The sequence below is a fragment of the Microcaecilia unicolor genome, chromosome 1 (assembly GCF_901765095.1).
Source record: "Microcaecilia unicolor chromosome 1, aMicUni1.1, whole genome shotgun sequence".
Taxonomy (NCBI): Eukaryota; Metazoa; Chordata; class Amphibia; order Gymnophiona; family Siphonopidae; genus Microcaecilia; species Microcaecilia unicolor.
In genome coordinates this window covers 713,311,009-713,334,041 of record NC_044031.1, presented here as the reverse complement: position 1 = coordinate 713,334,041, position 23,033 = coordinate 713,311,009, and the positions used below count along the sequence as shown (strand labels likewise).

The 23,033-nt window shown below is 44.5% G+C and overlaps 1 protein-coding gene across 3 annotated transcripts in view; it reads right to left on the bottom strand.

The window, feature by feature from the left end:
* MAPK6 (mitogen-activated protein kinase 6) overlaps positions 1-23,033 on the bottom strand; it is a 148,145-nt gene that overhangs the window by 60,226 nt on the left and 64,886 nt on the right. For all 3 annotated transcript variants that reach the window (XM_030189344.1, XM_030189338.1, XM_030189351.1), the window contains exon 2: positions 9,434-10,620. In XM_030189344.1, coding sequence (XP_030045204.1) covers positions 9,434-9,988 — 555 coding nt within the window. In that variant the 5' untranslated portion in view covers positions 9,989-10,620. The remainder of the gene's footprint in view (positions 1-9,433; positions 10,621-23,033) is intronic.

Genomic DNA, 23,033 nt, shown 5'->3' with positions numbered 1-23,033 from the left:
AGGATCATGGAAGGCTTAAACACCATGAAATCTTGGGCATCAGCATTCAAACTAGAGCTGAACATGGAAAAAACACACTGCCTGAAATTTACATCACCACACAACACTGAACATTTTACAAATATCAATGCTATAGAAAAATCCTCACCAATATCAGATGAAATAAAAATCCTAAGAGTCACCATAGATCGTAATATAACCTTCGACAACCAGATCTCAAACACTACAAAGAAATTGTTTCACACAATGTGGAAACTGAAACAAATAAAAAACTATTTCTCAACAGAAACATTCCGCTCACTAGTCTAATACATAGTCCTCACCCATGCAGATTACAGCAACAGAATATAAGCCGGACGCAAGGAACAAACACTGAAAAGGCTACAAACAGCACAAAACAGCAGCAAGACTAATTATTCAGAAAAATATTGGTTTGAAAAATTGCGAAACCACTAATCCAAGACCTATACTGGCTATCTATCAAAGCACATATATCCTTCAAGATCTGTTCTCTGGCACACAGAATATTCTTCTGCCTCGCACCGGAACACTTGACAAGCCTAACAGAGCTACCAAAACACAACACAATCATGAGCGCAAGAAAGTAGCTCACCCTAGATGTCTAGGCCTAAAATACAAATCAACATATGAAACCAGTTTTTCATATGTTTACACCAAACTGCTTTATGAAGCAGCTGGTACAGGATCCAAAAAGAGAAGGAAAAATTCTGGTGCAGAAGATAATGGTGCTGGGGCCGCTTGATAACTGTGATATCGGCTCTGGAGTAAGTACACACAGGAAATCCAATACGTTAAGATTAAACTTTCAAAAAGGAGACTAAGATAAAATGAGAAGAATGGTGGAAAAAAAAAAACAAAAACAGAGCAGCAGCTGCGAAGGTCAAAAATTTACATCAGGCTTGAATGCTGTTCAAAAATACCAATATACTCCGTGTATTAAAAAAGGAGGAAGGAAGACCAAACGACAGCAGGCATGGTTAAAAAGTGAGGTGACGTAAGCTATTAGAACTAAAAGAAAATCCTTCAGAAAATAGAAGGAACCGACTGAAAATAATAAGAAACAGCATAAGGAATGGCAAGTCAAATGAAAAGCGCTGGTAAGAAAGGCAAAGAGACTTTGAAAAAATGACTGTGCTGGAGGCAAAAGTGCATAGTACATTTTTTTTTTTAGGTATATTAAAAGCAAGAAGCCAGCAAAAGAATCAGTTGGACCGCTAGATGCCTGAGGGGTAAAAGGAGCAATCAGGGAGACAAAGACATAGTAGAGAGATTAAATGAATTCTTTGTTTTGGTCTTCACCGAGGAAGATTTGGGAGAGGATACCGGTGCCAGAAATGGTATTCAAAGCTAACGAGTCCAGAGAAACTGAATTAAATCTCTATGAACCTGGAGGATGTAATGGTGCAATTTGACAAAGAATGGCAAATCTCCTGGACGAGATGGTATTCATCCCAGAGTACTTATAGAATTGAAAAATGAACTTGCAGTATTACTGTTAGTAATATGTAATTTATCTTTAAAATCAAGCATGGCTCCGGAAATTTGGAGGGTGGCCAATGTAATACCAATTTTTAAAAAAGGTTCCAGTGATGATCTGGGATATTATAGACCGGTGAGCCTGACGTCAGTGCCGTGCAAAATGGTAGACACTATTATTAAGAACAAAATTACTGAGAATGTTCAAAAGCATGGATTAATGAGACAAAGTCAACATGGATTTAGTGAAGGGAATCTTGCCTCACCAATCTATTACATTTCTGTGAAGGGGTGAACAAACATGTGGATAAAGGTGAGCAGGTCAATATGGTGTATCTGGATTTTCAAAAGGCGTTTGACAAAGTACCTCATGAAAGACTCCAGAGAAAATTGGAGAGTCATGGGATAAGAGGTAGGGGTAAATTAGGCCTTACCTGCTAATTTTCTTTCCTTTAGTCCCTCCGGACCAGCCCAGAATGTGACTGATGGGTTGTGCACGCCTTCCAGCAGGTGGAGACTGAGAAAAAAAAACTGTGACTCTAGCCAGCCAATAAGAGCCCTTGCCAGCTAGAGAAAGATCCAGTAATAAGGTACCAAAGCAGAAGGAAAGGCATAGAAGAAATAGAAAACCTGTGCATCCAAAAACCTGAGCAGCTACCGGCACATTGCCAACAATGGGTGAGTGCCTTCAAACACATCATGGTCCTTCATACAGGACATTTCAGTAAGATTCTTTGTTTGTTTGTTATTTTATGTATTTTTATTTTTTTATTTAATATAGACCAAGAAACTAACAACACGGCTCCGAACAAACACAGATATCAGAAGGGAGGGATCTGGGCCAGTCCGGAGGGACTAAAGGAAAGAAAATTAGCAGGTAAGGCCTAATTTACCCTTCCTTAGCGTCCCTCGGGACCGGCCCAGAATGTGACTGATGGGAAGTAACAAAGCAGTGAAAATGTGGGAGGGACCCTAGCAGCCCCGCCGACAAAAATGCATGCTTCAAAACGAAACCTGCCGACGACTGAGGACGTCGAAACGTCAGAGCTTAGAAAAAGAATGCAGAGATGACAAAATGGCCACCGTATCACTGTCTTGTGGAGGCCCCAGACCACACTCTGTCTACAAGACTATATGACCTGTTGCAGAACGAGCTCCAAAATGCTGTAGAACAAGTTTCCCCGAAAGAAGATAAGCCTAAGTACTCTGTACTTAAAATCATCGAGGAATAAATAGGTTTAGAGGCCATGAACCCCTTACGCCTATCTCAAAATACAACAAAGAAGAAGATCAACAGATGTAACCAGAAAAAAATCAAAATAGTGGATGAACCCCCATTTGACATCCAAACACTTCAAATGCCGCTGTTTCTCTGAGCCGAAAAAGGAACGTAACCAGGCAAGGCCATCAGCTGAGAAGCATAAAAGCAAAATACCACTTGGAGAGATAGGAAGGAACTGGCCGGAATACTATGCGATCGGAACAGAAGTCCAAGAAAAGCGATATACACAACACCTGCAACTCCGAAACTTGCCTAGCGGAAACAATGGCCAGCAAAAATACTACCTTCAAAGCCAAGCCTTTCAGAGTACAGGACGACAAAGGGTCAAAGAGAGGCTTAGCAAGAACTGCCAGAACGAAATTCAGACCCCAACGAGGAAAAGTACATCGCTAGGGAAAAGGAAGGAGATTAACCGCGCTCAAAAAACGCACCACAGCTAGAAAACTAGCTAAAGACCTCCTCCAGATACCATCCCAAAAGGACGAGAAAATCGCAATCTGCACCTTAAGAGAAGCGAAAGGAAGAGCTTAGATCAAGTCCCTCTACACAAATGTAACCTTACATAACCAAAGCACAAAAGGAGATTTGTGCATGAGCTTTAGCCTATCCTCAAGATCCTCCAAGCGCGCTCATCAATCAAAGAAGTAATGAGCTAAGAAAAATAACCCCTGCTAAACAATTGAGGCCATTCAAGAGCCAGGCCGTAATACAGCAGAGAACCGATTCGGATGAATGACAGGACCTCGCTGCACCAGAAGTTTGAAAGAAAAGTTCACCAAAGGACGTGGAAAACCGGCACACCATGTACTTCGAGACCACACCAGTGCTACCAAAATCAGACATTCCCTGTGTGTGTCGACCTTCCAAAAGAAGACACCCTATCAGAGGACGAGGAAGAAAGGCATACCTTAAACCAGCTGAGAAGCATAGTAGAAGAACGTCCACACTCTGCGCCTTGGAAATCTCATGACGACGGCAAAAATAGAGGAAATCTGCATTGCTATCAGAGGACCACAGATCCAACCTGGGATAGCCCCAACGATCTAGTAACAACCGCAACACCACTTAGATTGACGACCACTCTGTCAAAATGAGCCTGTAACGACAGAGAAAAGGTGCTTGAACATTTAGGACCCATGCTACATGAGCCACTGAAAGAGCCACCCGATGAACGTGCGGCCCTTGAAACAATAGCAATGGGATTCACTCCAACGGTAGAGTCCTCATTCCTCTTTGCGGAATGATAAAAATATAACCGCTGCGACATTGCCCAAGATTACACGAACTACTCAGCCTGTCAGTAGCAGAAGAACCCTGAGGAGCGCCAGACGAATCGCTCTGGTCCCCAACCGGTCTAATTGATAATAATGTCTTCTGAAAAGACAGAGACCCTGACCAACCTGCTTCAGAAAATGAACTCCCCGGCCGAGGAGACTGGCATCCGCCGACACTCCAGACTAACAGAGATGATTCAAATGCATATCTTTGGACAAATGAAAGTGCCAAAGCCACCAATGTAGACTGGTCCTGACCTGGAAAGAAAGAAGCAAAGACTGATGAAAGGAAACCTTCTGAGATAACCATCTGGGCAGTTGCGACCTCTGAAGAGACTCCAAGAAAATCCTAGTGCAAGGCACTGCCTCCATCGGTACTGCCATGGTTCCCCAAAACCTGTAGAAACAATCTCTTTCCGATGGACTGAAAATCTGCCAGGAGTGACGAAGTTTAGCCTGGAGCGTGATGACTCGAGGCAACAGTAAACACTCGACTCTGGCTTATGGGAAACCTAACTCTCAGAGGCTCTATCGACTAAGAGGGTAGAAGACGGCTCCTGTGCCTAACTAGTATCCAAGATAGGAACTGCAAGAATTCTGCCCCCCGAGCTGTCACCAGAAGACTCTCGTGACAAGAGTTTGCCCAGAATAACCAATTATCCAACTGAAGATGCAACAAAATGCCCCTTTGTTCTGAGAGCCGCCACTACAGCTACCATAACTTTAGTGAACAAAGGAAACAAAAATCTGCAGGAGAAATAGAAATGTGAAAGTAGGCTTCTGAATGAAACAAGAGAAGTCAGAAACTCCCCTGACCACACTGCGACAAAGACAGGCCGCAAAGTCCCCCTTCGAAGGAGGGCCACTAGAGGTCTTGAGCAACCGGCAAGAAATCTAAAATCGAAGAGAAAATGGGGGAAAGACCTTGTCACTGAACTGTCCGAGGGAAAGAAATTGGACAAAGGTCCAGACGCCTACAGAGAACTGCTCTGATGGCCACGAGTTTGATGCGAGCCCTGGAAAGAGATACTGGAGTAAACTGAAATGCGTACCTACTCGCATAATCTGCAATACTCAGCAATCCAAAGAAAGGTAGACTCGCCTCTCTTGAACTGGCGCCAAGCGAGCGCCTACAGGGAGCAGAGGCAGTACCTGCACCCCTGCATTGCCAAGAGCAGGAGAAGCAATGGATAAAAATCTGACAGCAAGAAGACCCATAATAGCAGACTAATACTAGAGTGCTATAAAAAGTATAACTCATGAGAATTGCCTCAAACTAGCACGTAAACTCCCAGTGACCTGTTACAAAGAACTCCCATAGAGATCAGAATTCCAAGAGATGCAACTGGAAAACGCTGCAGAAAATTAGTACCCACCACCTAAAGTAAAACCAGACATTTAGTGGGTAGTCTGGATGCAGATGTGGGTATTGCTGGAGACCGGACACACCTGAAGGACCTACAGAGTGTAAATGCTAAATAGTAGTAGTCTTAATAGTGCCCCCAGTGTGACAATGCTTATGCTCTGAAAAACTCAATTAGGCTTGATTATAGGAATTTGATCAGCCAAAAAAAAGGAACTAGAAGTTGTAGCTGGTTCGACTTGGCTAATTAGGGCCGAGAGCAGGCACTGAACCAGAAAAATAGTAGTAGTAGTAAGAGGGAGGTGCCAGCTGCGCACCCATCCCCAAATGCCACTGACTGGACATGGCTCAGCACTGGACAAAAATCATAAGGACAATTATATACTGAGGCTGGAAAACTGTATCAAGAGCAGCGTATGCCAGAATATGTCACCCCACTAAAAAGTGGATAAAGGAGAGGGAGAGGAGGGGAGGAGGGGAAAGGAGGAGAGATATAGGCAAAAAATGCCTGATTATATACTTATATATACCGCTGTCCAGAAGGGAGCATAAGACTACAACCAAAGTGGCCACCTGCAGAGCTGCATGAAAGTAGCAAAAATAAAAACACATACAGAACCCACTTATATTCTATTCCTCTTGTTTTTAGTAAGTCTGCCTGCTAATAAGTTCCCCCTGCTGTTATATCAAGGATGTAAGCTCAATGAGAAGGGACTGCCAATTTGTATATGTTGTACAGCGCTGCGTATGCCTTGCAGTGCTATAGCAAAGATAAGCAGTAGTGGCATTGCAGAGAGAGCAATGCAAAGCGCTGCATGACCTGCTAGGTCTTGACCACCTTTACTGAACTGGTAAATACCTTATGGGAGGCCCATATAAGAAACATAAGCAAGCCAAAAAATCCCCTCAGCCGCAAGCTCCCGCCTCGTAGGCAAGGCACCAGACTCTCTCATCAGAATGCTGACAGTTGTCACTGCACGCACTTCTGCATCCAAAATGACCTCCAAAATGGCGGCAGTTCCCGCCAAAATCGGAACCGAAGATGAAAACGCGAGTAGCGGCAGACCAACGGACTTGAAGTCGGACACCCCCTCCGACAGCGCCAACCGCAAAACGGAACCAGAACCTTGGACCTTTTTTGTTAAAACAGCGCAAAAGCAGCAAACACAGCCGTTCCTAAAAACCGCATCGCTGACAGAAACAGCGGCAGAGTTCATCTACAGAGTGAAAACAAAGGACAGGGAACAAAAAAAAAAAAACAGCTGATCAGGAAACATCTGAGCGCTCCGGAGCAGCCCTGCTAGTTCTTACCGCCCACAAACGGCTCTGCTAAGCCAGCAGACCGGGAGGCTCGCGTCTTTCAGTCAATTATTTAATTATTTATCATTTAGATTAAGCCGCTGCCTCTCCCATCCTCCACAGCCCGCCCCCGAGGCGCTTGAGGAAATCTTTATATTGCTTAGAAAAAGCAAAAACAAGCTAGCAAAGTCAAATTAGCCAGCAAGAGAGAGAAAAGCTTTTTTTTTTTTTTTAAGTAGCTGCCTCTCCCTACCTCTACAGTTCTTACAACGAAGAGCTGGAGTAAACTCACATCAGTCAGACTGCTCCTGACAACAGTCTGCTTTCCAAAGCATCAGAAATTAGGACAGAATGCTTTTACTTCAGGAAGGAATTGGGGGGGGGGAGGGACTCGGCCTACCGAGTGTGACACCCCCGAGGCTCTGAGGGACCCCCACGAGTTTCAGGCTTCAAACAGCAGGTTTTTGTTATATCTCTTCAAAAATGCACAGGGACACAGATGAAAATTATACCAACACTCAACAAAAGAGAGAAAAGAAAAGTATAGAAAAGTCTGAGACTGAAGGGCTCACCACCTTCCACCTGCTGGAGACTGAGATTACTGGATCTTTCTCTAGCTGGCAAGGGCTCTTATTGGCTGGCTAGAGTCACAGTTTTTTTTTCTCAGTCTCCACCTGCTGGAAGGTGTGCACAACCCATCAGTCACATTCTGGGCCGGTCCGGAGGGACGCTAAGGAATAAACTATTGTGGATTAAAAACTGGTTAAGAGATAGAAAACAGAGAGTAGGGTTAAATGGTCAGTATTCTCAATGGAGAAGGGTACAGAGTGGGGTTCCCCAAGGGTCTGTGCTGAGACTGCTGCTTTTTAACATATTTATAAATGATCTAGAGTTTGGAGTAACTAGCAAGGTAATTAAATTTGCTGACGACACAAAGTTATTCAAAGTTCTTAAATCGCAAGAGGATTGTGAAAACTTTCAAGAGGACCTTACGAGATTGGGCATCTAAATAGCAGATGGCGTTTAATGTGAGCAAGTGCGAAGTGATGCATGTGGGAAAAAGGAACCCGAATTATAGTTATGTAATGCAAGGTTCCACATTAGGAGTCACTGACCGGGAAAGTGATCTAGGCGTTGTCGTCTATGATACATTGAAACCTTCTGCTGCGGTCACTAAGAAAGCAAATAAAATGTTAGGTATTATTAGGAAAGGAATGGAAAACAAAAATGAGGACGTTATAATGCCTTTGTTTCGCTCCATGGTGTGACGGCATCTCGAATATTGTGTTCAATTCTGGTCACCGCATCTCAAAAAAGGTATAGTGGAATTAGAAAGGAACAGAGAAGGGCGACGAAAATGATAAAGGGGATGGGTCGACTTCCCTATGATGAAAGGCTAAAGCGGCTAGGGCTCTTCAGCTTGGAGAAAAGGCGGCTGAGGGGAGATATGATAGAGGTCTATAAAATGATGAGTGGAACGGGTAGATATGAATCGCTTGTTTACTCTTTCCAAAAATACTAGGACTAGGGGGCATGCAATGAAGCTACAAAGTAGTAAACTTTAAACTCAACGTGTAGTTAAACTGTGGAATTCGTTGCCAGACAACGTGTTAGTTTAGCAGGGTTTAAAAAAGGTTTGGATAATTTCCTAAAAGAAAAGTCCATATGCCATTATTAAAATGGACTTGGGAAAATCCATCACTTTTTTCTAGGATAAGCAGCATAAAATCCGATTTACTATTCTGGAACCTTGCCAGGTCTTTGTGACCTGGATTAGTCACTGTTGGAAAAGGATACTGTGCTTGGTGGACCTTCGGTCTGTCCCAGTATGGCAACATTATGTTCTCATGTAACCGTACCTCTAACTGATTAGGATGCTCTGCTTTCTCAGCCAGTCTCCATGCTTATAAAGTCAAGAATTCTATAGTTCTAAGAACAGGCACACATTTGTATTTATTTACTTATTTATTGCATTTGTATCCCACATTCCCCCACCTATTTGCAGGCTCAATGTGGCTTACATAGATTTGTTGACATAACCATAACAAGATATCAGATACAATTCGTAATGTGTAGCAATCAGGTAGGGAGGAAGGAAGAAGGAGGGAGTGATTAGGATAGTTGTATAAGGTGAGCTTTCATAATTGAGTGGGTTGGTGAGGTGACTTAGTGAGATTATAGGTGTCTCCATATACTCCTAATGTACATGGCCGCAAAGTGACTAAGAACTATTCTGTAAGAGTACACAAGTAGTATAGTGATTAAATGCAAGGGGGCATTTACAAGGGTGGAGCTGCAGCCCATGCACACAACTTCTACTACTACTACTTATCATTTCTATAGAGCTACTAGATGTATGCAGCGCTGTACACTTGAACATGAAGAGACAGTCCCTGCTCGACTTACAGAATACTGTATGTTACACACGCTCTTGCCACATTTAGGTACCCAATGCTATGCTAGATCCATGGCTGATGTAACTCTGAGTGTATAAATTTAAGGTGCTGTGATACCGGGTTACAAACAGAATCTGGGTGCCCATATACATCTATAGAATAAGCTCTCACTGCATGGCATCAGGGCACCTATAAAGGAGATGCCCATTTATAGAATTAGCCCCTCAATACCCCAATGGGAAAAAAAAAACAAAATGAAAACAAAGAGGATAAAAACTACACAAAATCTCTAAAATTACATGTCATTCAATTTCTTCCATACCTTATGCGAATAGTGGGGATCCATGATGCGTGCAAGACCAAAGTCACCAATTTTCACCACAAGGTCTTCGGTATTGATGAATAGATTGGATGGTTTGAGATCTCTGTGTAGGACATTTGCAGAATGGATATATTTAAGCCCACGTAGCAGCTGGTACATGAATAGCCTGGCATGTTCTTCCCGTAAAGGCCCTTGTTCTAGCAAGTTAGCTAGATCTGTCTCCATATACTCCTGAACAATGTAAACACAGTTCAACTCTGTAAGCGAGCCCACATCTTCTGTTAACAGGCTTCCACTGGGACCAAGAATTTCAAATACTTTTACAATGTTATCATGGTCGAGTCTTCTGATAATTTTGATCTCCCGAAGTGCATGTTTTACACTCTGAGGGTCAGTAAGGACAATTTTCTTAACAGCTACTCTCTTGTCACAGTCATTGTCAACAGCAGAAAAAACTAAGCCATTTCCACCATAACCAAGTGGTTTTAAGTCCATGTACCGAGAGCCCAAATCAAAACCATGAATGTTCATGAGACTTTCAAATTTTTCAGCCATTCTGAAATCTTTACACTTTTTTTTCTCTTAAATTTTAAAAATGAAATAAAGACTTGGAGATGCTCCTTAACAAGTATCTGAAGAAAAGAGCTTTCATACAGAGAGAAGAAAATCTCTGCCTTCAGTATGAGATGGTTTCTTGACACTCATTGCATAAATCAGCCTGCCAGGCCTGGTGTGTCCCATTCAAAAGAGCCCGAAAGCTCTAGAATGCAACAAACTGAATTTCAGACAGCGATATTACAGTACTCATATTTCACAAAAGGTGCAGCATCCCTGCAGACATCAAAGAAAACAAACTGAAAGGGATGAAATGACATACTATGCACTTGGCTCTAGTGTATGAAACTGATTAACATTTAACAAAAATGTGAATAAATATGCACATAATAGGCTTCTATTAACATCCTCCTCACAGTGCAGATACATTCAGTGTTGGACTGGTCCTGAGCAGCGACATCCTATGGTGTTCATAGACAAAATAATTTTATTCTCTTCTTTGTTTTGAGTCTAGTTACACGGGAAACTGAGGCAGCGCTCGATTTACAGAATATGCCTTCTGTTAATGATCAGGTGGCTCCAGCTCACCGCAATCACAATCAAAGCTACCATCCATCTTATTCCTTGACAATCTGAAAAAAAGAGAAAGAAAGAATAGGTCATTAGATCTAAATAATATGCTCATTTCACTCTACAATTTCAATACTTACTAAATTAAAAGATTCTAATAAAGGAGGGAGATAAATAAAAAATTAATCTCCAAATTTGTACTCCAATGCATAGCAATCTACAAATAACCTCCCAGTTAACACAGCAGCTATCAACAGTGACTATAAATTAGTAGGTGCTTTTAAAGTAGACAAACTGACAAGTTGTGCAGTTTAAATATTTAGATGTAATTCTGTCTGTGCTTAATATCATAAAGGTACAATTCAAACTGCTGTAGTAAAAAATATATATATATCCCATATGAACGGATGATATGCATCAAAAATATTCAAACTGAAACGTAGCCTTTCCATGTATGTACCATCCCTTCTCTTCTTTTGTGGAAATAAGCATTAGCAAACTGAATCCATCCTAAACCAAACAGCAACTAATTTTAATAGCAACTAGAAAGTTTTAGCAGAAAAGCACTCATGTAGCCTGGTCTGTCTTGGCAGGCTACGTGTTTCTCATAGTGAATGGTTCTATGGTGGCTGCATGTTTGGGCAGCAATTACACTGGATGTAAACTAAAATGCAGCTCTTGCATATTCAGCTATCAAAGAAGTTGGAACACAAGCTGCAAAAACTACCTCTTTTATAAAAGGAGTAATATCCCAGAGGTGACCATACGCTGTTTGGCAGCTGGGATGCAACCTTCACAGGGTGGATAGCAATAACTGGACAGACTTGATGTATTGGTTGGTCTTTCTGTTATCATCCATTATGTTACCATCTTCATCAACTGTAAATTACTGCAGATTCTGGTTTTAACAGAAGACTGCTAGAAATTTGCAGCTGAACGTGATTAGAAGAAAAGAGTAATAAAAAGTACAACTGACTTTTTAATCCAAGTTTTAAAGGCGATTGTCCCCGAGATCATGTGATGCTTGGCTAGAGAGAAGCTGTCGCCGGGGTTGAGCTCCTGCCTCCCCCGTTTGAATATTCACCCAGACATCCTTTTTTTTTTTTATTTCTACTTTCAGGGTAAATGAGTAGTTTTGAATTGCTTACCTACTGGGGAAGTGCCTAAGCAGACTGGATCTATTTGCTGGCTGGGGATGGCATCTAAACAGGCCAAGAAAGAAGGGACCCGGAGTCGCATAGCGGAATCCAAGATGGTGGATGGAGAAAGCGCGAGCCCGAAATCTGTGGGCTCCGCTTGGGCTGTGGAGGTGGCTGCAGAAGTCTCCTTGATGTTAGAGGCTTTAGTGGATTTCAAATTGCAGAGGATTACAGACCAGATGGGGATTGATGAGAAGCTGGGCACTATTCAGTCAGAATTCTCCCTTTATAAGCAGCGTTTGTCGGATGTGGAAGACAAGGTGCAGCACCAGGAAATGTCACAGCAGTCCTTACAGTGCAGAGTGGAACACTTGGAGGCCAAGCTGGAAGATCTCGAGAACCGGGAACGGAGGAATAACATACGGATGGTGGGGCTCCCTGAGACGGTAAAGGACTCAGAGCTGCGACAGTTTTTGGAAGGATGGCTTCCTAAAGTGCTGAAGTTACAACTCTCGGCGGGCCCTTTGCGGGTGAAGCGTGCCCATCGTTTGGGGCCCGTGAAAACTAATGACCCGCATCCTCGGGTGGTGATCTTTAAGGTACTAAACTTTGCTCATAAACAGGACATATTTCATGCTATTCGATAGACAGGGCCCTTACAATATGAAAATTCTACGATTCGCTGCTTTCAAGATTTTTCTGCTGGGGTGTCCACGCAGCGGCGGGCATTAGGAGAACTTTGCAATTTATTATTCTCCTGTACCCTGCTCGATTAAAATAAAGGGGCACAGAAACTTTTTACTTCAGCAGAAGAGGCCTTGAAATTCGTGCAACATGAAGTGGGCACTTTGGAGCAGACGTGACCTGCTGTGTGGAGGACAGCAGTATGCAGATCAGTTTTTGTTCATATCCTAAACTTTCTATGGGATACCTCTTGGTACTTTGATATTATGTGGCATTCGTTGCCGGAGAACATGGTACGGGCGGTTAGCTTGACGGAGTTTAAAAAGGGGTTAGATAGATTCCTAAAGGACAAGTCCATAGACCGCTATTAAATGGACTTGGAAAAATTCCGCATTTTTAGGTATAACTTGTCTGGAATGTTTTTACGTTTGGGGAGCGTGCCAGGTGCCCTTGACCTGGATTGGCCACTGTCGGTGACAGGATGCTGGGCTAGATGGACCTTTGGTCTTTCCCAGTATGGCACTACTTATGTACTTATGTACTTATGTACTTATGTGGTAAGCTGCAGACATTTGGTATATAAATATATATATATATTTTTTTTTTAAAGAAGAAAAGGAAAAAGAACAGAAGGGAAAGAAAGAAAGCAATTACGTAGCAAGACTGTTTGTGCTTGACTATGACAGTTGGCCTTGTTTGGAGGATCTTACAGAATAGACATCTTCCTCACAGGAACTGGTTGAGAATCATCAGGTCGTGAACTTTCTGTGAACTGGCTGAGATTCCTCATAACTTGAACCTTCTGTGTGAATTGTTTCATGAGGCTGATTCTTGGTGAAGTTAGATCCAGCAGATGTTCTTTTCTCCCAGTAGTGACAGTTTTTTTTCTTTTTGGGCGTGTGGGGTGGGAGCTCATGTGATCTTACTTCACAGAAGATATGTGGGGATTCCTACGGGGATGAAGTAGGAGGGTGGAGGGAAGGGGTTAGTTGGTGGCTACTGGGGGGGTACATGTGAGGTACCTGAGGGTTAATTGTGTGAAAGGGAAGTTGATTGGGTGGATAGAGGGAAGGAGCCCAGGGGGCTGGGGGGGGGCGTTCTTCCTCACTTTTTGAAAAGGAATGTTTTGTTCTGATAGTATGTGACTTCTCTGTCTCTGGGATAGTGAAAAAGGCCCGTTTCTGACAGAAATGAAACGGGCGCTAGAAAGGTTTTCCTCGGAGTGTGTATGTTTGAGAGAGTGTTTGTGAGATTGACTGTGTGAGAGAGAGAGAGTGAATGTGCGAGTGTGTGTGTGAGAGAGAGAGAGAGAGAGAGACTGGGTGCGAGTGTGTCCGTGAGAGTGTGTGTGTGTGTGTGTGTGAGAATCAGAGTGTGTGCCAGGGGCCCCTCCCTCCCAGTTCCTGGGTCCCCCCTCCATCCTTCCCTCCGAGTTCCAGGGTCATCCCCCCTCCCTCCAAGTTCCAGGGTCATCCCCCCTGCCTCCGATTTCCAGGGTCCTTTCCAGTTTCAGCCCCCCCCCCCCTCAGAGTTTCAGGGTCCCCACCCTCCCAGTTCCAGGGTCACCTTCCCTCCCTCCCAGTTCCATAGTCCCCCTCCCAGTTCCACGGTCCTGTCCCCTCCCTGCTTGGTGGAGGGGGGGGGTTTGCTATTTGCTGTCATTCTAAGAAGACACTGCTTCTGGCGTCCAGCAGCTAAGTCCTGTCCTGACCCACAGGCAGCTGGAGCTCCCTCATACTCTTTCAGTGACACACATTGACAGGCAATGGCGGGGCTAACGCAGCCATGAGCACTTACCTGGATAAAGTTTGTATTGTTGACAAATGATCTGGAAATACAGAGTTTAAAATTGCTGTTTGTACCAGGTAGAATAATTTTTAAAGCTGTTTTAGTGATATTTAATTTAGATTTCATGATATTCATATGTACAGATGGGTAGCTTTCAAATAAATTTAAAAGGTGTGCAGTAAGAAACAAAAAACCTTTTGTCTTTTACCTGTTAAGGCGCAGTTTATCCAGTAGAAACAGCTTTAGATGTGTTTCAGATGGAAGAAGAAAAAAAACGACAATGTGGATCAGCAGCTCCTAGGTGTGCTTGGTTTTGCGTGTATGGGAATGACGGCTGTGTTGGGGAGTGGAAACAGAGATTAACCAATGGGCTTCCTTGTTTACATTGTAGTAGATTGGGTCACTTCCACTTGTGTGTAGGGTGCATGACCACAGTCAGAGAGGAGAGGGGGTGTGGCGGAACGGTGAGCGAGCAGCTGCGGGAAGGTGGGTGAGGGGGACTGTGGGGGGGGGGGGACGGACGGACTGGGTTTTGAGTGTATGGGAATGACGGCTGCGTTGTGGAGTGGAAACAGAGATTAACCAATGGCTTCCTTGATTCGTTGAGTGTCAGTGCTCCGCCCTCGACGTCATCACGTTTGACGCGAGGGCGGGGCACACACTCATGGGCAAACCGGATATCTACACCACCACAAAGGGAGACATTTCCGGCTTGCAGGTGAGGCTTCAATAGAACGTTGGAGGTGCGTTTTATATAGATAGATAGTTTCTTGGAATGGAGGGGGGGGGGGGGGGGGGTTTCCTCCCCTTTAAAAAAAACAAAAAAACCAAGGTGTTACACACCTTGCAAAGACATAAAGCAGATATTGCTTTTATACAGGAAACACATTTATCTTCAGGGGAACGTGCTAAATTTAACAGAGGATGGGTGGGATCTTTGGTGGAAGCCCCAGCAGTTGGTCGGAAAGCGGGAGCAATGATTCTCTTTCGGAAAGGGTTGCAGATCCAGACAAAGTCCACGGTAGTAGACCCGGAGGGTAGATATATTTTAACCTCGGTAGATGTAGCGGGTCGCCATCTGGTGCTTTGCAACGTATATGCCCCAAATGTTTTTGATAAAACTTTCTTTCAGGGGCTGATAGCTAAGTTGGCCCCATATATTGGTGGGAATATCATCCTTGGGGGGGGGGGATTTCAATTTGGTGTTCGACCCTTTGATAGATAGGTTGGGCCCTGGTGCGGGAAACTCTGGGGGAGGTCGTGGTGCCCTATCTTTGCTCTGCAATGCTTTGGACCTGGTAGATGTGTGGCGTGTTTTGCATTCTTCGGAAAGAGACTTTATTCATCTCTCAAGAGCCCATGCATCTCAATCCCGTATAGACTATCTCGGGCCCCCTTTTTTCTCAGATCTCTCAGGCGGAAATTGGCCCTTATGCGGTGTCGGATCATGCTCTAATTTGGTTGTTGTTTGATTATCCCCCAGATAGAGAGGGAGGTCGTCTCTGGAGGTACCCCCAAGACCTGGTAGGAGATCAGGAGTTTCAGGATTATATGTCTGAAAGATGGGATGATTTTGAATTTCATAACAGTATTCATAAACACCAGCCAGCTCTTTTTTGGAAGACGGCGAAAGCTATGTTGCGGGGAGATATAATTTATTATCGTGCGAGAGTCCGGAAGTTCAGAGAAAAAGAAATTCTTCGTGTGGAGAAACTGGTTAGAAGACATAGAATGAAATATGGGAGTTCTCATATTGACGTACGAAGAGAGGCTTTGTTAGTGGCGCAAAAGGAGTTGAATGAATTGTTGCATCAGAGGGCGGTTAAGTCCCAGTTGTATTATAAGTATCAATTCTTTCACTATAGTAATAAGGCTGGGCAGTTGATGGCTCTCATGGTTCGGAAAAAGGGGGGATTTTCTCAAATTTTTCAGATGAAGGCTTTGGATGGTAAGATGTTACGTTTGGATAGAGAGATAGCAGATCGTTTTGGCCAGTTTTATGAGACCTTGTATGCCACTCCGGACGAAGATGGGTTAGATAGTGACTTGTATTTGGATAATTTGGTGTTGCCTAGGCTTTCTCCCCGACAGTTGAACTTGTTGAATAAGCCTCTCATAAAATGCCAGGTTCGGACGGTTACCACACAGAGTTTTACAAACAGTTTTCTGAACGAGTTAAAGTGCCATTACTGGCTTTGTTCAATACGATGGTGTTGGGCCAGACTATCCCAGAAACCTTTAAGGTAGCTCAGATAGTAGTGATACCTAAAGAGGGGGGAAATGTAGAAGATCCAGGATCCTATAGGCCTATATCTCTCCTTAACGTTGATGCAAAATTATATGCAAAAATTTTAGCAAATAGGCTGGCTATGGTACTCCCTGATCTGGTTGATGTGGCCCAGGTGGGGTTTGTGAAAGGGCGGACAGCAGTTAAGAATGTACGTGCTATTTTAGCATCTTTGGAAGTGGTAGCTCAAAAACGCTGATCTTCCCTTTTAGTTAGTTTTGACGCAGAGAAAGCGTTTGATTGAGTGAGATGGCCATATCTGTTTGCTGCTCCGAGGCATTACGGCTTCGAGGGATTATTTTTAGACGCAGTTCATGTTCTGTATTTAGAGCCTCAGGCGTATGTGTGGGTAATGGGGTACGCTTGCGCCAGTTTTGGATTTTCAGGGGTACAAGGCAGGGGTGCCCATTGTCTCCTCTCCTGTTTGTGTTATCGTTGGACCCCCTGGTTAGAGAGATAACTCGGTTGGAACATGTTTTGAATGTACAGGGTGCGTTGTTAAACCTGGGAGCCTTGAGCATTGGGTATGAAATTAATAACTTTGCTTATAATCAACTGGCACATTATGTCAACTCTTTGAATGCTGCTGACTTGCATTCTCGACATAGTCATCAAGTGAGACAGTTTTTTCAATCGATACAAGGGGATCGGCTCTCAGTCTCTATAAGACCCTAGGAACGTTGCCACTTTGTAAGGACCGGGAGCTAGTTCAGCAGCATTGGCCCGGGATTCGTTGAGATCCAACCTATCCTTAGAATTTAATGTCCTGACTTCTAGGATTCCTGGGCTGATGGGTAATGCTGGCTTGCGAGAATGTCAATACCGTATTCTACACAGAGCGTATCTTACGAAGGCTCAGATTTTCAAGATGGGACGGGTGGATACTCCTTTGTGTGGGAAATGTGGGAGGATGCCGTGTTCCTTTTTCCACTGCTTATGGTAATGCTTTAGGGTGCAGAATTTCTGGTCCGCCATCCTTCGCTACCTGATATTTCTACTGGGTTCCAGAGTTTTGAGCTCTCCTGCTGGAATTCCATTAGACAAATGTGAGATTTTTGCATTGCAGAGCGGGCCGGCTAAGCAACTGATTAAGTGGCTCATTTTGAGTCAGTGGGTTAGCAACTCTCCCCCAGACTTCTGGCATTGGAGGAACAAATGAGTGCATGCTTTTTGAGCATCGGGGGGGGGGGGGGGGGGGGGGGGATCTCCCAAGAGAAGGGTAAATTAGACCTTACCAGCTAATTTGCTTTCCTTTAGTCCCTCCGGACCGGCGCAGAATGTGACTGATGGGTTGTGCACGCCTTCCAGTAGGTGGAGACTGGGAAAAAACTGTGACTCTAGTGAGCCAATAAGAGCCCTTGCCAGCTAGAGAAAGATCCAGTAATAAAATACCAAAGCAAGAGTAAAGACACAGAAGACATACATAATCTGTGCATTCAAAAACCTGAGCAGCCACCGGCACTTTGCCAACAAAGGGTGAGTGCCTTCAAAGATAGCATGGTCCTTCAAATAGGACATTTCAATAAACCAGAAACATTTCTGTTACTTATAAATTTCATAGAATTAAACTAGCAACACAGCTCCAAAAAGAACTCTTAACGTTCGAAAAAACACAGATATCTGAAGGGAGGGATCGGGGCCGGTCCGGAGAGACTAAAGGAAAGCAAATTAGCAGGTAAGGTCTAATTTACTCTTCCTTAGCGTCCCTCCGGACCGGCCCAGAATGTGACTGATGGGAAGTAACAAAGCAGTGAAATCATGGGAGGGACCCTAACAGCCCCGCCAACAAAACGCGCGCTCCAAAAGCAACCTGACGATAACTGAGAATGTCTAACTGGTAGTGCTTAGAAAAGGAATGCAAGGACGACCAAGTCGCCGCCCTACAAATGTCTTCTGGAGGCACCAGACAAAGCTCTGCCCAAGAGGCTGCCTGACCTCTCGTAGAGTGAGCCTTAACATGCTCTGGAACAGGTTTTCCCGACAAAAGGTAAGCTGAAGCAATCATCTCTTTAAGCCATAGAGAAATAGAGGGCTTAGAGGCCATGAACCCCTTACGCGCACCTCCAATCAGAATAAACTATCAGATCGCCGGATGTCATCCGTAGACTTAATATAGTGTTTCAATACCCTTTTAACATTCAAACACTTCAAATGCCGCTGCTCCTCTGAGCCGGAAAAAGAACCTAACACAGGTAATACCACCGGCTGAGAAACATGAAACCGAGTTACTACCTTGGGGAGAAAGGAAGGAACTGGTCGCAACATTACTCATCAGGACAGAACTCCAAGAATGGCGACCTACACGACAACGCCTGCAACTCCGAAACTCGTCTAGCCAACGCAACGGCTACCAGAAACACTGTCTTGAGAGTCAAGCCCTTCAAAGAACAGGACGACAAAGGCTCAAAGGGAGGCTTAGTAAGAACTTTAAGTACCATATTCAGATCCCAAGAAGGAAAAGAACTTTGAGAAGGAGGACGAAGAAGATTAACTGCTCTGAGGAAATGCACCACATCCGGATGACTAGCCAGGGACTTCCCTTGTACGCGACCACGAAAACAAGACAAAGCTGCAATCTGTACTTTCAAAGAGGCCAAAGCAAGCCCTTTGTCAAAACCCCGCTGCAAAAAAATCCAAAATTTGTGAAACTGAGGTTCTAAAGGGAGATAATCTCAACTCCTTACACCAGCTCTCAATAATCCTCCAAGTGCGGATGTAATTCAAAGAAGTAGACTGACGACGAGAGCGAAGCATGGTAGCAATGACCTGAGCGGAATAACCTTTCTTAATCAGCCTAGCCCTCTCAAGAGCCAGGTTGTAAGACAGAATCGATCCGGAAGAATGACCGGACCTTGCGACAGGAGATCTTACGAGACCGGATGTCTGAAGGGAAGATCCACCAGAAGACGTCGAAGATCGGCGTACCACGGCCTCCGAGGCCAATCCGGTGCCATCAAAATCAGACGCCCCCTGTGTGTCTCGACCTTCTGAAGAAGACGCCCTATCAGAGGCCATGGAGGAAAAGCATACACTAGACCGGCTGGCCAAGACTGAAGAAGAGCGTTCATGCCCTGCGCTTGGGGATCCTTGCGACGACTGAAGTACAGAGGACATTTTGCATTGCGAGCGGATGCAAACAGATCCATCCTGGGTGACCCCCAGGGGGTAAATTATAAAATTATGTCTTACCTGATAATTTTCTTTTCTTTAGTCAGCATCACTGTTCAGATCCACATGGGTGTTATCCTTTAGTACCAGCAGATGGAGGTAGAGAAAACTAAATTCGACCAGTGACATTGCCGGTTATAATCTGTGGTACTCTCTGGAACAATCCAATATGCATCTGCACAAGCAGCAGAAGAAGGTTACTTGTGTAACGCATCCAACTCCATCAAAAACTGCAGCTGCAATAATAAACAAGCGAGCAAAACACCAGAGTTGCTACTCTGCATATAACAGGGAATAGTCATGTCACGGGAACCCTGCATGGTAGCCAATTAGAATCTGATTGCTTTCTTCTTCAATTATTTCTAATAAGAAAGGCAGAGCATATCCAGAACCCTGGGCTGAGGTATTCCAAGGGCAGGAATTCACAACAGTGACACTGACTAAAGAAAGAAAATTATCAGGTAAGACATAATTCTCTTTTCTTAGCATCAGCTTAAACTGTTCTGAACAAGCAGGATGTACCAATGTAAATCTAATGAGCGGGGGAAGACAAGGTCCCATGAATGACCGCTCTACCAAAGTCCGAACGGACCCTGGCCAGAACATCCAACCTGTAGTGCTTAGCAAAAGAATGCAGCAAGGACCATGTCGCTGGCCTGAAAGTCTCCTAAGGCAAAACAGTCTGAGCCACCGCCCAGGATGCCACCGGATGGCCCGTACCGATGTAGGGGGACTCAACAGCTGCCTTAATCCACCTTGTAACAGATGCCTTAGAGGCCACCAGATCCTTGCAAGGGCCATGAAAGAACTCAAAGAGATACTCATAGAGACGAAAGTCCTTCAAGTAATGGAGATGATCCTTCCGGACATCCATTTTGTGGAGCCTCCAGTCCGCCCCTCGCCAGGAAGGAGGGCAAACACACCTCCTAATTCACATGAGACACCATTTTCAGCAGAAAGGATGGGACCATACATAAGGCCACTGAATCTTCCGCAAATGACAGAAATGTGAAGCCAAAGTCACTAAGCCTAGAAACTCCCTTGTAAAGGTACAGAAAAAAAGAAAACCTACAGCACCTGGCATTCCTAAGCAATCTCCTATCCAAGAAGAATCCAGGACTAACCCTGCTGAGCTTCTGAGATCAAAGGAGATCAGGCACACTCCGGGTGGTGTGCCCATAGGTAATCCCTATGCTGCTAAAATAAAAGAAGTGAGGGAAACTCTCAGGGTGTTTACACAACTGCCTTCAGAGAAAAAAAACTGAGGGGACTGAAAAATCTGTAAATAAAAATACAAAATAGGCCCTTTCAGAGGGCCAACACACAAGAAACCCTGCTCTTATGCTGTTCACCATTTCCCACACCACAGACAGTGAGGCCCACTGGACACTGCTACCATCAATGCACCGACTGACTTAGGCAAACATGGCTTTCCAGCTCAGGTGATTCTTGCTGCCTCTGTGCAGAAAAGGACTGCCCTGAAAAGACTCCCTCGAATAGAGGAAGACAGGGGAGCAATGGACCCTACTGCTGAGCTGGAGAGTAAACATCCCCTCTTTGGGGCAGGGTCCATCAGTGGAGACAGACAGGGAACAAGCCAGAAATCTCTAAAGACTGAACTAAAAAGGAACTGTCAGTTCCAGACTTCTGCAACATATAGGCATATGGAGCAACAGAATGAACTTGGGGGGAATGTCAGAAGACCCCAGCCCCAGAGAAGCCCCCAGATTTTCAGGATGCACGTCAGCCAGCCAAACAAGGTGCACTGCAGAAGAACCATCAGATAACTTCTGGAAAACCTTGTCGTCTAGAACCCATCTGCCCGAGATGGGTGTAAAAACTCCCGAGCCAGAAGCTATCGAGGGGGAACCAGATAACCCCACCTCCAACACGGCACCCACCACCTCTCCTGGAACACTGGATCTACCGCAGAGGGTAGCAAAGCCATTACTGTACCCGAAGAAACCCTCAAAAGGGGCTGGCTACAGACAAATGCTGAGGGGGCAAAATCCACTTCAACCAGTGGACATGGAGAAAAAGGAGGACAAAATCTGGGCACAAAACAATTCCCCTGAATCAGGAGAGGTCAGTAGAAAGCCTGAAGGGGTCCCCATATCAGAAGCGAAGCTGCCAACGCAGCCAACAGCCAGAAAGCAGGTGCCGCATTGGGAGGCGCCAAAAGAAAATAGCACGTGTACCCGACACCTCAGAGCAGGAATCCTGTTGCAGAGAAAGAAATCCATTGTGTCCGCCTGTGTCTCTGTGACTCGGCAACACACGCATATGAAAACAAGACCCTTCAACAGCATCCCTTTAAATAATACCACTGAAAGCATATCTATCAAACCTATATTTATTGATCTACCTAAACATTTCTATCCCAACTCCTTAACTGGCCTTCCTCCCCTTCCCTCACACCTTCCCCAAATAACTTCTATCCTAACTTCTGTACTCCATACATCGTCCTGTCCCCATCCCCACAAATACCCTTATCTCCCCAACCCCACCTCCAACACAAGACACACTCATAACTAATATACTCACTCTTGCATTCAAATCCTTCCTTACACAATTTCCATCAACCTTCACCTATTATTGATGGTGGCGCTCTAAATTTCTCTTTCTCAGGAATCCCATTTTAATAATGAATTCACAGGGGTCACACATAGAAAGGTGAGCAGGCCACTTGCTGCCCCCTTTCCTCCTTGGGGCAAACTCAGCCTCACGGGGATTGAAGCAGTACTGCGGGGTTCCCATGGGGCCGGAAACAATTCCTGCGGGGTTCCGTGCACTTCTGCCAGCCTCTCACCTACCGAGTACCAAGTTCTTTGAATGTCGTCTCCTCCTTCTCCTCCTTGATTTAACAACACATATGCAGAAAGTCTCCAGTAAGGCGGTGGTAGACACACAAATTGTGATGGAATTCAAAAAGGCGTGGGATGCACACAGACGATCTCTAATTAGAAAATGGAAGTTATAAAAAACCTAAACTTAAATGGCTGCACGTGTGTGGATGTGTCGAGTGACGCTTAGATGGCAATTCCGGCAGTGATGAACTAGGACCGATACCAGGCAGACTTGTAATGTCTGGCTCTCATATATGGTAATCTGGTTTAGGATGTGCTGGAAAGGGCTTAGACAGCAACTTCAGTGGCTGGAATATGAGGACAGTGTTGGACAAACTTTTACAGTCTGTGTCCTGCAAATGAGAAGACAAATAGGTTGGAGTGGGCTTCAACGGCAACTCCAGCAGTTGGAACATAAGGATAGGGACGGGTGGACTTTTTTGGTCTATGTCCTAGAAACACCAAAGAAAGACCATAATCAAGTATATAATATCAAGTTCATTGCTGATTTAATCATGATAATGAGTGTGACTATTGGGCAGACTGGATGGACTGTTCAGGTT